The 20,981-nt window shown below is 42.8% G+C and overlaps 1 protein-coding gene across 2 annotated transcripts in view; it reads right to left on the reverse strand.

The window, feature by feature from the left end:
• The window catches only part of SERINC5 (serine incorporator 5), a 42,773-nt gene extending 22,209 nt beyond the window's left edge, over positions 1-20,564 (reverse strand). For both annotated transcript variants that reach the window (XM_035099792.2, XM_035099791.2), the window contains exons 1-3: positions 20,043-20,564; positions 5,485-5,652; positions 915-1,093 (exon numbers count right to left, since the gene is read on the reverse strand). In XM_035099792.2, the coding sequence (XP_034955683.1) occupies positions 915-1,093; positions 5,485-5,652; positions 20,043-20,069 (374 nt within the window). In that variant the 5' untranslated portion in view covers positions 20,070-20,564. The remainder of the gene's footprint in view (positions 1-914; positions 1,094-5,484; positions 5,653-20,042) is intronic.
• Positions 20,565-20,981: the final 417 nt, after the last annotated feature.

A 20,981-nucleotide genomic window follows, 5' to 3' on the forward strand; every position in this document is an offset into this window, starting at 1 on the left:
GGATAAAGTGCAAAGCGTGTAAAACATTTGTAACCATCTTGCTGCTTTGCTCTGCTCCCCTTGAAGGAAGAGGAGACACTGAACCATCCAGGGAGGATACTGGACCCACCCACCCCTGACTTGTAATAGCTGGCCTTGACACCAGACTTCTGGGTGGGGAGGTTAAATGGGGGGAAATGTTGACTCGGTGTGAATGAGTTTTGGACTAGGGGGAGGTTGAGATTAGCCCATTAAGCCCAGACACTGAGGTTCAGCTCCAAGGGCCTTCTGGCAGTTCCCTCACTGCGAGAATTTAGGTTGCAGGGAACCAGGCAGAGGGCCTTCTCAGTAGTGGCGCCCACCTTGTGGAATGCCCTCCCATCAGATGTCAAGGAAAGAAACAACTATCTGACTTTTAGAAGACATCTGAAGGCAGCCCTGTTTAGGGAAGTTTGATGTTTTATCGTGTTTTTAATACTCTGTTAGGAGTCGCCCAGAGTGGCTGGGAAAACCCAGCCAGATGGGCAAGGTATAATAATAATAATAATAATAATAATAATAATAATAATAATAATAATCTAAATCAGTGGGTAAGATTATTTCTTTGGTTATTAATTGCATATCATTAAGCCATATAAATAGAAGCATATAGCTGGTATATTTATTTCCCCATGGATGTTATGTTATATGAAATATTAAAGTATTATATTATTTCCACCACCCCCTTTCTCCCTATGGTATTATATATTGCATGTAAGTTGCTTGGAGACTTTTAGGTGACAAGCAACTAATAAGTTTAATAAATAAAATAATAATAATAAACATGGATGGTAAAAAACACACTAAGCACTACATATTTAGATTGTGAAGAAATCCAGCAGCTTAGAATAGTGAATGTTTAAATAAGTGCTAAGAAAGACAACCATTTGGCTTACCCATTGTGCATGTATGCACGGCAACTTTTGCTATTGTTGATTTTGATGGTGAGTAAGAAGAAGATGAAGAAGAAGAAGGCCATTCCAAAGCTCACTCGATAAACTGCAGAGTACCCCACCAGCTTCTCACATGAGTCACCTGCCTGAATATGTTGGCATAGTGTGCCATAAAAGGGAATCTGAAACGGACAGTAAAACAAATTTAGATATACGTTGTATGAAAACAACAACACCCAGTTCAAGAGACTTTCAGTTCATTAGGCGAAGCGACCAGAGATGCCAACCCAGAGCTCTGCTTAAATTTACCTTCAGACATTTGCCAGAGGATCAGAACAAAACTCAAATTATAGCGTGAATTATAGCAGTGCTATAAGATGTTTTGGGAGAGAAATATTGAGATATGCCAATTCTTTATTTAGAAATTAAGTTACATGTGTATTTGTGGAATAATTGTATTTTCCAAAAAAAAGAGAAAAGAGGTATTCATTAACAGCATGCGAGAAAGATTGGCCATGATCACTTGTAACACTAAAGCATATTTTAGTGCTGCATGGATGATCCTGAACAAATCCAGGTAGGAAACCTGTGACCTTTCAGATATTACTAGATTCAGCTCCTGTCATCTCTGACCATTCTTCATGCTGGTTTAGGCTGACGGAATTCGGTGGCCAGGGGCGTAGCGAGGTGCCGCAACACCTGGGGCAGCAAATTGCCATGCACCGGGGGGCGTCGCTGCGTCGCTACATAACGACACATGCGTGTTACGTGGCGGGGTATTGCTGCCCCCCGCGCCTCCAAAGCCGGGCGCCTCCAGCTACAAACTCCGGGTAGAAAGCCCGCTCAGCGTGGCGGGCGCGCCTACCTGGAGCTTGTAGCTGGAGGTGCGCAGCTTTGGAGGTGCAGGGGGGGATACCCCGCCACGTACGGACGCATGCGCAGCATCCCGCTGCGCATGCGTGTTACGTAGCAGGGTATCACCACCCCCGGCGACTCCAATCCACGCGGTGCGGCGGCGGGGAGGTGCCACTTGGCACCTCCACCCCTGTGACACCCAAGCAGAGCCTCCAGCCTCCCGGTAAAAAGTCCACGCCAAGCTTGGGAATCGCCGGGGGGGCACTAAGGGGCATCCCCCCCAGAGTGGAACCCGGTGCGAACCGCCCCCATCCCCCCCATTGTGACACCCCTGTCAGTGAAATTTGGAGGGTCACAGGCTGCTCACTCATAATTTAGTGTTGTTTAGTTTATTTGTTTGAAACATTTCTGTATCGCCTTTCATTGATAATACAAAGAGAGCTCACAACAATATACAGTAGTAAGAATGAAATATTTTTAAAAATTATTTTACAACAGAAAAAGTATCCCCCCCCAAAAAAACACACACCACAACTCTCAACAGCATGAAATGCTTATTAGTTACAAAACCGTTACAGAAATAAAATACCAAAAAGGTGGGGGAAATTCCAGCTCTCGTTTATTCAATATTTGCTTTTGTGGCTGTGCTTTTGCTCATGGAAAAAGAACAGCCAGCTATGCATTCTGGTCTCAAGCTCACCACACGAATGTGGAGTTGTGCTCAGAAAACACATCTTACAAAGCAAGCCTCTGATCTGAAGCTCTATACTTCAGCTGTACCCCTATGAAGACTGGCTCCCACCCCTTCACAACCAAGGCTGCCTGAAAATAGAAACACGGATATACAAATACAAGCATTTACAATAACATAAAGGCCTCTCTATATCCTCATGTGTGTGGACTAACTGAACTTTTTATCTCAGCTGAACAGAACACCATTAACACTCCCTTTTCCCTCTTATGAACAGAGCCAACTCTCCAAGAACCTCTTCCAAGGCTAAACCCAGCTTGCAGAGTTGGAAGAAAACAACGTATAGAATTATTATTATTTTTCACTTAAACGGCCTCTGGATAAGGGGAAATATGCAAGATGTAGACTATGCCTGGTAGGAACATAATATAATTATTCTGAGATATAGTAAATACTTCCATTTGCTTATGCCAACAGCTCCAAACCTTGGCCATGACCAAAAGAGCCATGAAATAAGCTCTGAATTCAGAACCATGGTGGTGTAATATGTAGGCTCATACAGACTTGCTTTTGTGCCACATTTCTAGGCACAGGTCCACACTTTTATCATTCCCTGTCTGATTGCACTTTCTTTATGCCCCAACACTTTCCCTATGAAAACCCACTCTTTACTGCTGAATCGGAGCAAATGGAAATCCATAGAAAACCCAAATTGCCATTTGTTCTGATTCAAGAGTTAAAGAGCAGGTTTTTCTGGGGGAAATGGTGACCGGAGTAGGGAAGGACAGAGCTATTGGACACAGACCAGTAAAGCATGGACCTCTGCTATAAAGCAAGGGGCAAAAGGTAAGTGTGGATGAGGCCTTTGAGTGTCTGACCAGGACCAGAGTGTGCCAGGTTCAAATCTCCACTCAGTTGTAGGGCTAGCAAAACTGCTACACAAAATTTGGACTCTGGCCTTTGTATAAAAAACTTAAAGGGCACAAAACCTATAAATCGTGTATCACCATCAAATGACTACATTGACTGATGAGAGAGTCTAAGGCCGCTTCCACAAAGGGTTAATTAAAGCAATTACAAAACAGGACGGAAGTCTATAAAAAGAAGGCAGTTTGGCAACTAAAGAATGAAGTCTCTACGAACTTGGCCAGCATTATCAATACTTTGCTAAATTTGCTGAGGAAGCGTGTGACTCCACACTGTTTTGTTAAGGTCTGGAAACATTTAATAAACATCTTCCAGAACATCAGTCTTGAAACAGCAAACACTTTCATTTATAAAACTCTGACTAGAATACTTTAGCTGCCCTAGCCTGGTGTTTTCCGTACCAATATGCAGTGATGAGCATTACTACTTAAGATTCTCCAAAAGAAGAACTGCTTCTGCCAGGGGTGGCCAACTTTTTTTGATCCAAGGACTGCACAAATCCTGGGCCAACCCTCCTGGGACTAAATGCCAGCAACAGGTTTGGCTATCTCCCGCTCTCTTCCCACACCAGAGAACTGGGGGTGGGGGAAAGAGAGACTCTCCTTAGCCAGCTAATCTGTGAAGAACAGCTAAAGAGGAGTAATTATTGCCTTCTCTCTGATGATATGATCAATATGACTGGGGAGGGAACAATTTATATCCCCATCGGGATGCTGAGCTCCACTGACTTCAGTGCTGTGTCTGCTTTTATTTATTTTTTAAATAACTTTTTGCCATGAATGGTGGGATCTTTTTTTGGAAAGGGGGCAGGGGAAAAAAATTGCTCCCCAAACTAGAGGTTAGCCAAGTCTGGAGACTGCAGAAAACTAAGCAAACAAAATCAAGTCAGAAGGATGCACGAAGAATCAAAAGGGAGCTGTCACAACTACTCATAACTCCCTACTGAAGGCCAGCCCCCAATTTCTGATCAAGTGGAAATGCCACTGAAAATGAAAGGCAGATTCGGCGGTGTACTTCTTGTTCTCTCTGCTTCGCAAACACACCTGCGAATAGGGTTGCTTATGCAATCAGGTCACTTTTGTCCCTGCTCCCTACCGAACAACGGCAGCAGTATTTGTTTCTTCTACAGGCAGCAAACATCAAAAGAAAATGCCTCTGCAGAGTTTTCAGGCTTCTCTCTTCCCATCACTACCTCATTGACATCTGCCATGCTTCTTACAATGATGCCTGAATTGTAATCAACTGTTTATCTGTGAGGCTTCCTTGCAGACAAGCATGAGGAAAACTGCAGTGCTGGTATTTGTATGAACTGTATTGTCTGCAGGCTAGAGATTCACCCCCATGGCTATGTCAATCCTTCATATGCATGGTGCATGTGTCAGAGCTGTCTGTAACTGGCAGGCAATCTAATAATGCATTCATTTTCCAACTGAATGAATGGGAACAGAAGTTGCATTAAAATCAGGATGGAGATGGAAAAGGGGAATGAGAAAACCAGAATTCACTATTCCTCTCTGCAGAAGATCAATTATTGCTTCTGGATTTGTTCTATTACATGATAAACTTAAGAGAGGCCCTTGAGTTTTCTACACGTTGCTGCATAACATTAGAGCACGAGAAAGAGGCTAAGAGTTCCAACAAAGGACCTGCTTGAGTTACTTGTGTTCTCTCTTTTAAATCTGCCAAACACTCAAGTTTCAGAGAGCCATAATCTTTAGCCTTCATACAAACAATTACCCTTTGTACTGTCCCTTCCTACTCCTCCTGGCTCTTCCTACTTCTCAGTTTTCAAAGCAAAACACAGGATGAAATCAACACACAGTGAGTCTTTAACATTCGTAGGACAGTATATGAATACAAACATTTCAGTGGGTATATATATAAACATTAAACATTTTAATGCTGATATGGAACATAGATCATGCAAATGATAGGGCCCAGCAATTTAAAAATTATAGTTTCTCCACCCAAATCTCTGTCAAGAGCCAAGTTTAACACGTGCTTTTTACTGGAAATGACACAGTCATCTTCATTCCATTTAACAACCAATATCAGCACCTGCCCTCTCCTCCCTTTAAAAAACCCAGTTACAGTACTTACATGTGCTTTCATTTCTTTTGCTACCGTCTCCGACATCATGATGCAACAGATGAGAGTCACCAAGATGAAGTACAGTGCATACATAAAGCGGGTGCTAGTGGATTGCTTTATCTTTGGGCAGCATTTGCAGCAGAGTGAACACGGAGCAGTGCCACAACAGCAGGCCAACTAGAGGAAATCAATAATAATAAAAAGGTTAACATTCTTATAATTTTTACATAAGCAAACACAGCTCATTGATCATTTACTATAATCCAGAGAGATGTTTTTAATAGGTGCACCAAGAGCTGTGAAAGATTCCAATACTGTAGATGGTAGAATGGGAGAGCAAGCCTAATTGCTAGTGCAACTAGACTTTGAAACTCTCCCCCTCCACCCCACTTGATCAGAGATGGAAACAAGGTTTTCCTATCCTCTTTGTTTATCCACTTTTTTCACAGGGAAAGGTGTAACTGGCATCTCCAAGTTCTAAACACATAGGCCAAACTATGTCACCGATTTGGTGCCAATAGCAGCAAGGGTGGCCTTGAGGTCCCACACACAACTTGGGTTCAAAGTATCGGAAGGACCATTTGGCCCCCTTATACTCCAACCTTGATCACATAGAGCTTCTCTGGTGGGGCACTTCTGGTGGTTTGGTTAGCCTTCATTTTCACTAGGGATGGAGCCTTTAGTGTGGCAGGTCCTGCCCTGTGGAACTCCCTATCTGTAGGAGTTTGGCAGGAATCATTCCTGCCTTCTTTCAGAAGTCTTCTGAAAACCAGTGGCGTAGCTAGCTGCCTGGCTGCCCGAGGCAGCAAACCCAAAGGCACCCCTCCGGGGGGGCGGGGTGTCCATCGCATGCATGCGTCACGGCATGCGTGCACAGGAGGCTTGCAACGTGGCAAACCCTGTGAGCAAGCCGTGGAGTGAGGCAGTCTCGGTTGCATCGGGGCTTCTTCTCCATGGTGGCAGCTGCGGCAGCGGCCGTCGGAGGTGATCAGCCCCGCCCAGCCTGCTGCCACCCGCCCAGCCTGCTGCCTAGGGCGGCGCGCCTCCCGCCCCCCTATTACTACGCCACTGCTGAAAACTGTACTGTTTAGACAGGCCTCCACGATATATTGTTTTTTTAACCAACCAATATCTACTGATGTTTTATGGGTGTTTATATACTATTGTTGTATTTAAAAAATAATAATACTGAAAGCCGCCTTGATATATTTTATGAAAGTTTGGCTAAATAAATGAATAAACCTTCCAATCATAGTATTATTATTGCCCTGCTTGGTCATAAGGTAGTGAAGGTGGTTAGCCCCCTTGGTCATGGGATGGCGATGGTGGTTAACTTTTCTCCTGAAAAGCACCTGAACTGAAGGAAGCTGAAAGAGTGACACTCTTTCTCACTTCCTCTTTCAGCTTTATGTGCTTTTCAGGGCTCTACTCGATCCAGCTTTGAACCACATACGTCAAAAAAGCAGTGTGCGTCCACTTTCTCTTTCTGCCTCTATGTGTGTGAGAAACTCAAGAAAAGGGAGCAAGAAGTAGACAGCTCAGTCAGCAGAGCATGAGACTCTTAATCTCAGGATCGTGGGTTTAAGCCCCACCTTGAGCAAAAGATTTATGCATTGCAGGGGGTTGGACTAGATGACCATCTTGGTCCCTTCCAACTCTACGATTCTATGATTCTAAGTGACCAAATGGGATGTTATTCACATCGCCGGCTCAAAAATTCAAAATGCACCACTGGCCTTAAAAAGTTGACAACTCCTGCTACATTAATGTAATGGTTACCAACCATGTTATGGGTGTCTCAAAATAAGTGAGGTTTTCTTTTGGGGGTGTGTGTGTGTGAGGAGAGACTCATTTGCACTGCAGTGCTCAAGAAGAAAATGTTTAATTCGTTACAATCTTAGTAAAAATCAAGTGTGTTTTCCCCAGTGTTAATGGCCACATTGTGGGGAAGGATTGCAAATGCGGAGGTAAGGCTTCTCCCTTCCCATTCACGACTATGCTGATGTCAAATGCTGCCTACAAATGCAAGGAATTTAATTTTGTAAAACCTACAACGAGATTGCTAATCATACCATTAATGTAACAAGTAGGTTACATCTGCCCCTGTTTTTTGTTAAAGCTTAAATCTCCTTGTCAGCCAAGATCTCACACATGCATCTTCTCAGCCTCTCCACACCAAACTAAAGTTGCTCAGAGCCAAAATTAGCTGCTGAGCCAGAGTGAAAAGAGTCAGAAAGAAAAGTTCTGTAGGGAAATGATGCTTGGTGCATGTGTGGTGGCAGCAGCAAAATTTTAACAGGGGCACATTGATCAAATACATTCCAAATATTTTACAGATAGAATTATTTGTATAAGAAAAATGGATTATGTTGTAGAAAGGCATATCACAAGCAAAACACAATCCATGTATTTAATACCAATTACTTCTGACAATGTTGAAAGCCAAGCCTTACAACTCAGACCCTTCCAGGCTTAAGAGTAAAGCTTTTTCCTATTTTTTTTACTCGGACAAAACTCCCACCAATTCCATTTGTTTCCACTGAGTAAACAGGAACCTAGAGGCTTGCCCTTACTTCATGCCATCCAAAAACACGCAAGAATCGACTGAATAGCCTTACTGAACCATTATTAATTTACTACACACTGTGAAGCTTTTGTGACAGACTGAATGGTGAAGAGTTAGATCATCTAAACAAAAGAGCTCTGTTTCACTTAATACGGGGGGGGGGGGAGAGACAGCAAACCAAACAAGGCATGGGACATAAGAAAATTCAGTGCTAGCTGGCATAGTGTATAAATTCTGGCATTGAATAAGGTATGATAGGGAAATACAAAGTATGAGGGATGTCACTCAGTCATCATTCTGGACAAACAGATCCAAACATTAAAAGCTAATGTAAGAATATATTATCCCTTGCATTTTCTATATATAATTATCTCCTTAGCATATTTCACTGCAGAGCTGTGTCCTGGGGACATGTCCCCTTTGTCATATGTTCATTGGCTCTCTCCATGTGGGTGGCAAATGGGTGTCATCAAAAAAGGTAGGAGATAATGTAAACTGGGCACTCACATAGAGGTCCTATGTCACATGTGGCAATATCTATATCCTCAAAGGAAGAAGTGTGTGCCTTCGCCATTGCCACACAAAGACGTTGTTGGCTTGGTAAATGAACTATGCCAGAAGAAGACTGGTTTAGATATCACGACTGTCACTTTAAATTGTTCTGCATCAGAGGTAGGAAACTCATGGTCCACCAGATTTTGTTGACCTTTGGCCATGCTGGTTGAGGCTGATAAAAATGGTGAGTTCGGCAAGATCTCGAGAGCCACAGCCTTCCCCATCCATGTTCAACATGGTGGCTCTCATGTAAAGATGTCCCACCACATTGGTTTGGCAAAGCTTTACTACACCATCCCAGACCTTTCTTTAGCATATCATGCTCCTGTTGAGTTCAACATGCAATAACAGCTTATCTGTCTGTGCAAAGCCAAGCGGTGAAACGTTCCCAGAAGGCCTGTAGACAGCATTTGGTAGTCAAGATAACGTGGTGCTAATTGGTCCATGCTGCAAGATCTGCTTGCTTTGAGAGCTTGGCCTAGGGAGTTGCGAGCTACCCGTGCAACATGGATGCCTGCCACCTATTCCCTCATCTGACAGATGGAAGGGATTCCTTTGGAATCGCTGCAGCTGGGGCCTTTGGGCCTTCGTAAACTATCTGCCCAGATTCACATTTGGGCCTGTGGGGGCAGATTACAGTCAAACCATAATCCTGCACTATGGAGGTTCTTCAAACTGCTATTGGTGGTCTGACATCCCCTGCATTGTATACTATCTGTCCTGTTGAAGAATTTTGGAGAACTGAGCAGCTTGCCACATTGTTGTGACTTTTTGGTTGATCCTAATAAAAGTATTACCCAGCAGTGGACTTGGGAAGTCCTCCCCCCTTCTTTGCCTCTTATAGACCAATAGAAGCAATTAACATTCTCAGAAGGACAGTATCAAAGGGAACGTATACAGTGGTACCTTGAGTTACAAACGCCTCAGGCTACAAACACTTCAGGTTACAAACTCCGCTAACCTGGAAGAGTTACCTCCACTTGAGAACTTTGCCCCAGGATGAGAACAGAAATTGTGTGCCGCCGGCAGCACAGCACCAAGAGGCCCCATTTGCGAAAGCACGCCTCTAGTTAAGAACAGTTTCAGGTTAAGAACGGACCTCTGGAATGAATTAAGTTCGTAACTAGAGGTACCACTGTATTCTGATTTGGCTTAGCTACTTTTTTTTTAATAGCAAGAAACAGCTTTATTCTATTCGGCTTTTTTGTGCCGAGCTCTCTTCTGAGGAGTATAAAGAAACACATTACGAAAAAATAAACTTTGCAGTAGAAGAAGTCACACCCAGTGGTTTCATTTTTTTTCTCAGTGAACACAGCAACTGGAATTTTGCCTTAAGCCTTCTTATCAACAATTTCAGGGGGGGGAGGTATTTCTGTGTTTGCTGAAGTTGAATTCATCTCTCGCCTACTTAAGAACTGACCGTCATCTCAGAATAAGCGTATATGCTAATAGACCAAAAAGGGCTTTTTGGCAAATGGCACTGCAATTCTCTTCATTCCTTGGTTTATTAAATTGTAATCTTGCAGGCAGGTGCATTAACCCAACCTGCTTTTTTTTAAATAATAAAAATAAAAGTTGACTAAAACTGCAGCACATTTCACACTATTGTCCTTACAAAAAAAATGTTGGTTACATGTTATAAATATATGGAAAGATAAAAAAGAAATACTTCCACCGAATACCAAAAATATACAAATGTGGCAGCAAGCTATGAACAAAGTCTATGAGCCCTTCATTTTTCAGGAGGTGCTATCAGGTCCATAAGGTTGCAAAATAAAAATTAAAAATAATGATTAGCATACAAGCAGGGAAAGCTATAAAGTAAACAACATTCCTCACATCTGGCAATCTAGAGTGAGAGAAGGCTGTCCCCTCCTTAAGATGTAAAGGAAGTTGCCCTACTACTTCCAAGCATTTAATAACTAGTCCAACCAGTTACATTTGCCCAGATACTTTCAAGTTATATTTATGTACTGCATCCATTATTTTTCTGATGAGAACCAACTTCCCTAAGTTTATTAGAATAATGCTAAGGCAAGGGCAAAATATAAGATGCTTTGCTAGTATCTTCCAATAAGCTTTTTAAAAACTCTGTTCCACCCACAATGAACCTTCTGGCTTGCTTCTCATCATATGAAGACTGCGGGAGTAAGAGGGAAACTGTAAGGAAAGAGAATGCTATATACCCTGTTTCTCCTATTTTAAGATGTAGACATAAAATAAGCCATAGCAGGATTTTTAAGCATTCAAGGAATATAAGCCATACCCCGAAAATAAGACATAGTAATAGGCACAGCAGCAATACCAGCCGCGGCAGGAGGAGGAAAAATATAAGACATCCCCTGAAAATAAGCCATAGTGTGTGTGTTTTAGGAAAAATAAATATAAGACGGTGTCTTATTTTTGGAGAAACACAGTAGAATATTTATGCAAAGACAAAAGGAGTGGCAAGATAACTATTTGATTACAACTGGAAGCCATTAAAGAGGAAAGCAATGTATTTTAGCTTAAAGTCAGGCCTACTAACCTAAGTATTCCAGGAGTTGTTGCATTTATATCCCAACCTTTCCTCCAAGATGCTCAAGGTGGCTTACATGGGTCTCCATATTATTCTCACAGCAACCCTGTGAGGTAGGTTAGGCTGAGAGTTGGTGACTGGCCCATAGTTGCCTAGTGAGCTGCATGGCTGAGTGGGGATTTGAACTCTAGTCTCCCAGGTCCTACTCTGACACTCTACCACTATATAACTTACCGCACCAGCTTTCTGCTCACAACTGAAGAAATCTATCTGAACACCATGGAGAAAGGGTGGATACAAATCCAATAGCAGCAAAAAATCCCCTAAGAAATGTACAGTAAGTCCACAACATATGTTGGGGTTATGTTTCTGGGGATAGTGCCTAAAGCCAAAATTATGTACTGCATAGTCAAAACACACTGGGTGCTACAGCGGGTGGGATTGCCAAAGCCTCCCCCCCCAAAGATGCCTGCCCCCCTTTCCACCCTTTTTATTTTTATTTACCCAAGCACATAAAGTGGAATGTGCACAAGTTTAATGTGTATAAATTGCAGGATTACTGTATTAAATACAGAAACATAAAAGAACTTAAAGTAAGTTACTGGCATGCACTTTTTAAGCATACAGTTAAAATAGCAGGTTTATGTTCACATAAGGATTTAAATGTAAAAACATCTCAATTGAAGGATTAAGATTTTTCTCCCCCTCTTTGCTCTCTCCGTTTCTTTTTAATATTTGTTTCATAAAAGTTGAAGAAAAGCAGACAACTAAACAGTAACTGTAAAAACTGGCACACTGATCCTAAACAGATTTGCTTGCAAGTCCCACTGACTTCAGGCATGCTTACATTTGCTGCCTTAACCCCTCAGTACAATTCTGTAAGCAAAGGCTAACACTCCACAGCATCAGACAATGCTTTTTACTGGAGTGCTTGCTGGGGTAATATTGATTGGCTTGTCCAGTCACAGCTGTGAAGTGTTCCCAGGGGAACAACAACTGAGCATTTATCTTCTTTATCCCGACAATGCCAGATTTCAAAATAAGATTTGGAGGGATTTTTGTGGCCTTTGGGTCAATAGTTTTAGGAGATCATAGGAATTCTAGTTATAACTGTAGCTGGCCAAATCCTGTCCCTACAGCATATGGAGTATTTTTTAAAAAAATACTAAGACTACATTTGCATACAATTCAAACATTTATCCGTGCAATACCTCCTCTTAGAAACTGCTGCATTTCAGAGGTGTAGCTTTATCTCTGAAGGGGTTTATCTTATGAAATAATATCCTTAACACAAATGGTTGGAATGTATCAATTGCCAACTAGATTTAGTAATGTAACTTTAGACTAAAGATAATCTTATTTGTCCATATTTGAATGGACTGACCTGCTCTCAATTTGAAGTGATGAAGTGTTTTGTCCTCACTTGCTGATCTTTGTTCCATCCCAGGCACTGAATATGCAATAACTAGGACAAGCCGAGCCCATTCCCTGTCTTATATCACAACTCAGAAAACCATTCCTAAAATAGATTATGCTCCTGAATCAATTTTACAGCAAAGTTCCTATAAAAGCACAGTCAACATTTTATGTGGAATTGGTTGAAACCCTATTCCCTGCAACTTTTACTGGTGATGATTGGTACTTGGGAGAGGCATGTAATGTAATTTCAATTAATTGTGTTTATTAAGTTCAGTTCCTGTTGCTTGTGCTTGATATTCAAATTTATCTGAAATTATTTTTCCTGGGTGAAGTTTACCCTTTCCTAAGGTTTATTGAGTTGTAAAGATAAGCAAAGGTATTTCAAATACAAACCTTTTATGACAGACATAAAAGCTGCACCGTTTAAGAACCCATTTTGCTCTTCACAGAGCAGCAAGCCCTAAACTTTTAAACTATAATGAACAGAGATAAGACAACTACATCTTCTAGATTATTTTTATTAACAGTTTGGGTTATGCTTCAGCCTTTTCTGTACTAATCTTTTAAAACAGAAGTTGTTGTTGTTTAGTTGTTTAGTCGTGTCCGACTCTTTGTGACCCCATGGACCATAGCACGCCAGGCACTCCTGTCTTGCACTGCCTCCCGCAGTTTGGTCAAACTCATGTTTGTAGCTTCGAGAACACTGTCCAACCATCTCGTCCTCTGTCTTCCCCTTCTCCTAGTGCCCTCAATCTTTCCCAACATCAGGGTCTTTCCCAAAGATTCTTCTCTTTTCATGAGGTGGCCAAAGTATTGGAGCCTCAGCTTCACGATCTGTCCTTCCAGTGAGCACTCAGGGCTGATTTCCTTAAGAATGGATAGGTTTGATCTTCTTGCAGTCCATGGGACTCTCAAGAGTCTCCTCCAGCACCAGGAGGAGACTGGAGGAAAACAGAAGTGGGGAACCTTTAAGCTGCAGGTCAGTCTTGCCCCACCAAGGGATCGAAATTGGCCTGCAAAACCATTTCCCCCAAACCATGGCCACTAATGACATCATCTGATGGGTAGGAGGGTGGGGGTTAAAGTCTGCACTCGATGCACATGACTGGTGAATTAATCCTGCTCAGTTTGGCAAGATTCTATGAAAACCTCTTCCTGATTCAGGAAGGGATTTACATGCCTGTTAAAATGAAGGGGGGGGGAGGAAACCCTGTTTTAGCAACACTTTGCAACTGACATAATGGTGATGCTGGGCGACTAACAATGGGAGGCTCTGCCCACCTCTCACATCTGGCCCACAAGGCAGATCCAGATAAGGATCTGGCCTGTGGAGTCCAAAAGGTTCCCTTATCCACAGTTTAAAATGCTCATCCTCGGGCTTCAGAGGAAGATGCAGTAATTTTAGGGCGTGTAAACAATTAGAAGAATTACCAGATTCAGGAAACCCCTGAAAAACTGCTTGCAAGGAAAGGGGAACTTTCCTTGCTTCTGATAGCATGTGTGTCTTTGTGTAGTATAAACACAGAACCAACTTTTTTTTTTTTAAAGAACCCCTGCAGAGTGTATTTTAGCACCTTGAAGACTAGTTGTGCACCTGGCACTTTCATTCTATAGTTTTGTCATTTGCTGAAGACACACCTTTTTATCCTGGTCTTTGACACTTGTGATATATGTTTAGGACTCGCTTTTAGGCGTTACTGTAATTTGTTTTGAACTGTTTTTAATGCTGTATTTTATATTGTTCTGACCCACTCTTGGACCCTCTTACAACAGCAACACATTTATTATCACATAGCTTTCAGGCTTCCTCAAACTCGGCCCTCCAGATGTTTTGAGATTACAGTTCCCATCATCCCTGACCACTCGTCCTGCTAGCTAGGGATCATGGGAGTTGTAGGCCAAAAATATCAGGAGGTCTGAGTTTGAGGAAGTCTGGCACTAGAATCTACTTCATCAAATGCTTGTGCCATATGTGTTGGTCTTTAAGGTGCCACAAGACTGTTGGGTTTGCTGCAAGAGACTAATATGTCTACCCTTTTGGAAACATTTTCAAGTTGCATTTACAAGTCATCGCCCCCAAACCTCACAGAACTTAGTACAATATTTTGATGTTTAACTTTCCTTGTTACATTTTATCATAAAGCATTATTTCTACAAACAGAGTAGCTATGACAGAAAAAGAGGACCCAGGAAATCTGACAGGCCTTTTAAAGTTTACTCTGTAAAGCTATATAAATCAGAATGAAATGTAAACATTGCTAAATGCAATATTAGGAGATCTGACAAGATGAAGCACAGTCTCACCAACAACCTTGTCTTAGCATCACAGTGAAAGGCTGTCAGCATTTCATTTATATACAATGTGTTCTGAAAAGAAACAATTATAACTAACGTTTTCCACTGCAGCAGCTTTATTTAAAACAGAGGTCAACTTTTCAGTCTCAAGAGAATGCTACAGAAAAACCACATGTAAAATCCTGTTTCCTGTGAAATGGGGCAGATGTTTTTATGTAAGCAAAAGCAAATCATAACTGTGCAGGACTAGCAAAGGGCCAGGATATAACCTATTTGATGGCTGAGTATCCACAAAAAGAGAAGTTAGAAATCAGTGCAATTAGGACTAAGTTGCTTTGTGTCTTCAGAAGACAGCTGGGGAGGCATGTGCTTTGAAGCAGCTGCAGAGTCTAAAACCAGACGGGCAACTATTTTGAGGTTAGGTACCAATGGCCAAGGATATAGCCAAGTTCATTAATATTAGATAACTTGCAGTAACTAATTTTGCTTTGTGCAAGGATAGTTCCAGTTTGTATTGCTGTGCATATCAAAACTACAGGGTTCTGGCTGCCTAGCAAGGAACCAATAGATTGTACAGGAGGAGTAGCTTACCTAGGGTCCTCCAGACATTGGTGGACTCAAACTCCTGTCAGCACAGCCAAGGATCAGGGATGATGGGACTTGTAGTACAGCAACATCTGGACATCACAATTTAGCCACAACTGCTGTACAGCAAACTTAGATATGCAGTGGCTGTAAAAAATGTCTAGAGTCATAGAATCATATAGAATTGTAGAGTTGGAAGGGACCATGGGGGTCATCTAGTTCAACCCCCTGCAATAATCTTTCACCCAGTGTGGGGCTCGACTGAACACACGACTCTGAGATTAGGAGTCTTATGCTCTACTAATTAAACTATCATGAAAACAAATAGTAAACTGGTTTTGTTTGAGGGGGGAATTATAATCAAGTAGCATATAAATTATTATGGAATAAAATATTTACTGATGAAATAAATAGTGCAAAGCCGTTTCTTTAAGCCACATGACGAGTTATGGAACATGTATAGCATGCTGCATAGAGACAGCTACTCAATGTAATTCAAGCAGCTGTTTCCTATGCACCACCCCCAAAGCAACATTTCCATGACTAATATAAAAAACACTCTAGGATTAACCACAGTACTCCTATGAAATTTAAGGGTGGCTGGTTTCTAAAACTCAGAGCCGACCCTGCTCATGCTATTAAGATTCGCTGTCACAGCTCGCAGCATAGTGAAGGCAAAGATTTGTTATTTGAGGAACAAAAGATGTGCATGACAATCACTTGCCCCCCCAAAAAAATTTCTTGGGAAATTATACACTCTATGGGATAGGGAGAACTGGAATGACCTAAAACTAATTAAGTCATAATGGAACACCCGAAATCTTGTTTTGCCCAAACATTTCCAAAACAGACTGTCCAAACTTTAATTATTTTTTGGTGTTTTTAAGAATGTGTAGGAACTAGAATGCTTCTGAGGTATTTTTTTAAAAAAATTGTTTCTGTTCTATCAATCTCCAGCAGTTTTCCTTGAATAAAATGTCAATATTCTAGGTTATATACCTTGTAGCTCTTGTACCAGTGTGGATAAACTGAGGAGAGGTCCACCATGTTTGGTTAATAAAAACTTGACAGCCATGTTTCCCCCCTCTTTCTAGTAGCAAGTGAAGCAGAGATTTCTCACTCCCCCTTCCAAAGCAGCCAAGTACATGCATGCATCATTTTTGTAGGGCCATTTGGTTACAGATGAGTGAAGAGGACATTTAAGTGCCCCTGAGGAAGGCATTTATGAAGTGGGCTGGTCTGCGAAACCTTTGCTGCATGGATAAGCCAACATGAAGCCCCCAATATGTTGTTAGACTCCAGCTTCTATTAACCCAAGGCAGCATTGGCAAATGAGAGATGTAATTCAACAGTATCTGCAGGGGAACATGCTTATCCAGTTTTATTATTTTGCTCCTCAGATACTCAGTTTCTTATTTTCTGCTTGGTATCAGCACCTTCCACCATTTTCCTGCCCATCCATGCCATACAGGTTACGAAAGATACTGTTTTTTATAGAAAAGAAAGGAGAAACCTTTCTGTTTCACAAAACATCTCACTCACGGCCTTGGTCCAGTATATCTGAAGGAGTGTCTCCACCTCCATCGTTCTGCCCGGACACTGAGGTCCAGTACTGTGGGCCTTCTGACGGTTCCCTTGTTGTGAGAAGCCAAGTTACAGGGAACCAGGCAGAGGGCCTTCTCGGTAGTGGCACCTGCCCTGTGGAGCGCCCTCCCACCAGATGTCAAAGAGAAAAACTACTACCAGACTTTTAGAGGACATCTGAAGGCAGCCCTGTTTAGGAAAGCTTTTAATGTTTAATCAATTATTGTATTTTAATACTTCTGTTGGAAGCCGCCCAGAGTGACTGGAGAAACCCCGTCAGATGGGTGGGGTATAAATAAATTATTATTATTATTATTATTATTATTATTATTATTATTATTATTACCACTACTGCATCTTGGCACAAGATATAGTCTACCTACATTCTGAAATAGTCATCTCTGCATCCATCTGCCTACACATGGCTTTACATTTGTGGTGGAATGCAATCAGAAGCTTTGCCTGGAATTGCCCTAGTGACCAAGCTACTGAATTTGCATAGTGCTGAAACACATATTGATATTCACCTTCTACTGCAAATGACTTTACAGATGTGCAACATATGCTTATTCAGAATATAAGAAATATGTTGGTGATGTTGCTGTTGATTCAGTTTATAATTTGCCCTTCCTCCCAAAGTAGCCCAGTGTGCAGAGATTGCTTTTAGAATGTTTTAAAAGGTATCAATCACATTCTCTCGCCCAATGGTTTCAGGCTTCCTAGGAGCAGCATCTTTCAGTCTGGGTAAAAAGTAATGTTTTGAAATTCCTCCTGAAAGCCAATAAAGAGAGAAAGAGACACCTCACCTAGGACAGCACTCCACAAATGGGGAACTGGAACTGCCACACGTGGCATGTGATAAGATTTTAACCGGTGCTTGCAACAACAACAACAATAATACAATTGCAATCTCACAGTGATGCAATAGGCAACTATGAACTAATACGCTGAATTTCATTCATTCATTCATTCCTTTCAGAGAGTTATGCCTTTACATACAAACAGAAAAGGTGTAACACTGAAAAGAACATTATGGTCTCCAGACTGAACTGCCTATTAGTACCATATGTTTATAAACTGCAAATTGTGATTTTTAGTATGCCACAATTTCCTTTTGTCTTTAGAATAATTTTCAGCTATCTTGTTCTAGTTGTGTACAGCTAGGGAGAGTTTCAAATTATTAACAGCACAAAGAGGCAATTTTAAAGCAGCGCATTTGTATGCAACGTTTTACTGGATCTCTGAGCAAAGTTTACTCCCATTAAATAAAGGTATGTTTTCTTATGGGCTTTACATATGGCAATATGCTTTTTGCATTTGCATTCTGTCATCTGCTGTAACCTCTACAGTAGCTAGAGGAGACACATTCAGTGTGCTTCCATCCTGCATTAGTGACATTCACACACAAAAAGCAAAAGGGAGGATTCAAAGGCCCTTTTGGAGTTATGCTTAAAGTATATGTTAGACTTACTTGGCAGGGCAAGTTCAGGGAACAAAAACATTGCCACTCTGGAATGAAACAATGTTTTCTCCCCACTAATTAGCAGCTGTAGCTCTTTTGTCAATATTTTACAACCACAGCCCAATGTTTGAAAAGTTGTTCATAATTAAACACAATATTGGGAAATGTATTGGGAATGGCTATCATAATCTAATTAGGAAGAGGATTCCTTTGAACTTAATAGGAATTGCTCCCAAACAAATACATTTAGGGTGGGGCTGTATGATATTAGTAATGAGTGAGAACACAACTGACAAATACTTTCTGTTGCCAAAGCATACAATTCATTAGCAGTATCTCTTTCCTCAGAGAAATTCTGATTTATTCATCCACTCTCGGATACAGTGGCAATTGAATGCTAGCCTCCCTTTCCCAAATGTCCCTGTAGCATCAACCCACAAACTAAATGAACTATCCAGATTTCAGGAACTAAAGTTTCTCAACTGTACTCAGAAACAATGTTGGATTAAACCCAGGCAGTCAAAATCTTGGCAGGGGGCTCACAAATTATCTCCGAATACATATTTTATTTTACCAACCAACAATTTTAATAAATCAATTGTGATCTGTTGTTGCAGGGCCCCCAAAAGGTGTGGGACCCCATAACCCAGTACCTACTCTGCCTATTTTGTAAACTGGCAATGCTCAGAAAGAATGAGGGGGGGTGATTTGGTCTGTCTTTGATCTGCTATACAGTACTTCTTAGACTTTAAAAGTGCTACATAACACTTTGTGCATAAAATCTAATGCAGTAATAAAAACAGTTCCTCTTGATAAATCCCAAGCTTTCAATGGTGGGTATACCTTTGAACCAAACATACCGGTATACTGTACGCCATTGTAAGAGAAAAAGGACAGCAATCTGCACACCATCTAAGGAGTGGATTTGCGTTTATTGCTAAGCTCCTTTTAATCGTTTCTGATCTTAAATCGAAGCGGCACACGAACTAACCAACCCATCAGAAACTAAACGCTGCATTTACCCCTGCCAAAATTTCACTCTAGACATCTGACCAACTGGGCTCGAGAGCAGGGAAGCTTCTGTCATTATGCATTTGCCCATCTTCAGTGTGCCACAAGACTGTTTATGCAGCGTCTGAATGCAGGCCAACGGGTCTGCCATCGCCATCCGTTTGGTCCCGAGTGGGCACCCATGATCAGCACCGCAAACCCTATGCGTTGCGTTGCCTGTTCGATCGACAAGACCCAGTTCCCCAGTAGCTAAACTCAGAAGTCGAATACTTGGCACGGGCAGATCCGCCCTGGGCATAAGCCCTCGAGCGCGGCGGGCTGAGCAGTCTCAGGAATCGCAATCCTGGCCGGGGAAGAAGAAAGCAAGCGCGGCCGCCAAGCAGGCGCTGGCGCAGTCCCAAAGGACCCTGCCACGCAGCCAGGGTGGGGCTTCCCACCGTATCCGCCTGGGAAGAGAAGGGTGGACTCCCAAATTGAGGGGCTTCCTCGTCTCACTGCTGCTCCTCACAGAAGGGAATGCATTTTTCCGGCCCCCCCCCCGCGCGCCCCGCCTCAAAAATAAACCTCCTTACCTGACCCGCACAACAGCGCGCGGACATGGTCGCCTCCCAGACGGCGAGCCCCGGGCTGGCCGCGCGCAAATCCCCTCTCCGTCCGCACCTGCCCGCTCGCTCGTTGGCTCAGGCAAGCGGCCTCGCGCCCTGGCAGCAGCCGAGGCGCAGCTGAAGGCTTCCTCAGCCGCCGAGCCCTCGGTTGCCGAGACGCGCAGAGAGCGCACACACGCGCCCCCTAGAGCAGCTGGCCGGGCCTCAGGCGCGCAGCGCGCTCGCCCCGACGCATGACACAAACACGGGAGACTGGCGAGCTCGGCTTCTGCGCTGCTGGGTAAGTTGCCCGAGCCCAGCTCGAAGCGCGCTAGAAGCTTCCGCTGTCGTCAGTTTTTTGCTTGGAAGGAGATAAATGGCTTTCCGGTGCGGGAGGTTAGGAACGGCCCGCCCCGCTAGGAGACAGGAGAAAAGAGGAAGCAGCCTGGAATGAAGCAGGCGCGCGCCGGAGACCACCTGTCCTCGTTCTCACGCTCCGAAGTGAAACGCTACCGCGAGGGCACCTGGGATTGAGGTTCCCGAAGGAGAGGGCGGAGCTATCGGCCTGCGGGCGCGTCAGACGCCTCCTCCGAGGTTGGTGCCGTCTCGGAAGGAGGGACGCCTCTCCCGGGGAGAGCTTCTGCGGCTTCTGCAGGTGTTGCGTTACCTGCATCCATCCTTCGACCGTTTTCATGAAAGTAGCTTCCGATTTGCTTCTCACGCCATCTGCTTCACACGATACGCTTGCTTCAAAGTCATCAGAGCAGTTCTCTGCTGGACCAGAAGTCTCTTATTCTAGTCTAGGCATGTCCAACAGGTAGATCATGATCTACCAATAGATCACTGGACGTCTGTGGTAGATCACCGGTAGATCAGTGGCTCCCCCCACCTAAAGAAGTTAAAAAACTTTGGCTCCCCTAAAAAAAG

The sequence above is a fragment of the Zootoca vivipara genome, chromosome 11 (assembly GCF_963506605.1).
Source record: "Zootoca vivipara chromosome 11, rZooViv1.1, whole genome shotgun sequence".
NCBI classification, from domain to species: Eukaryota; Metazoa; Chordata; class Lepidosauria; order Squamata; family Lacertidae; genus Zootoca; species Zootoca vivipara.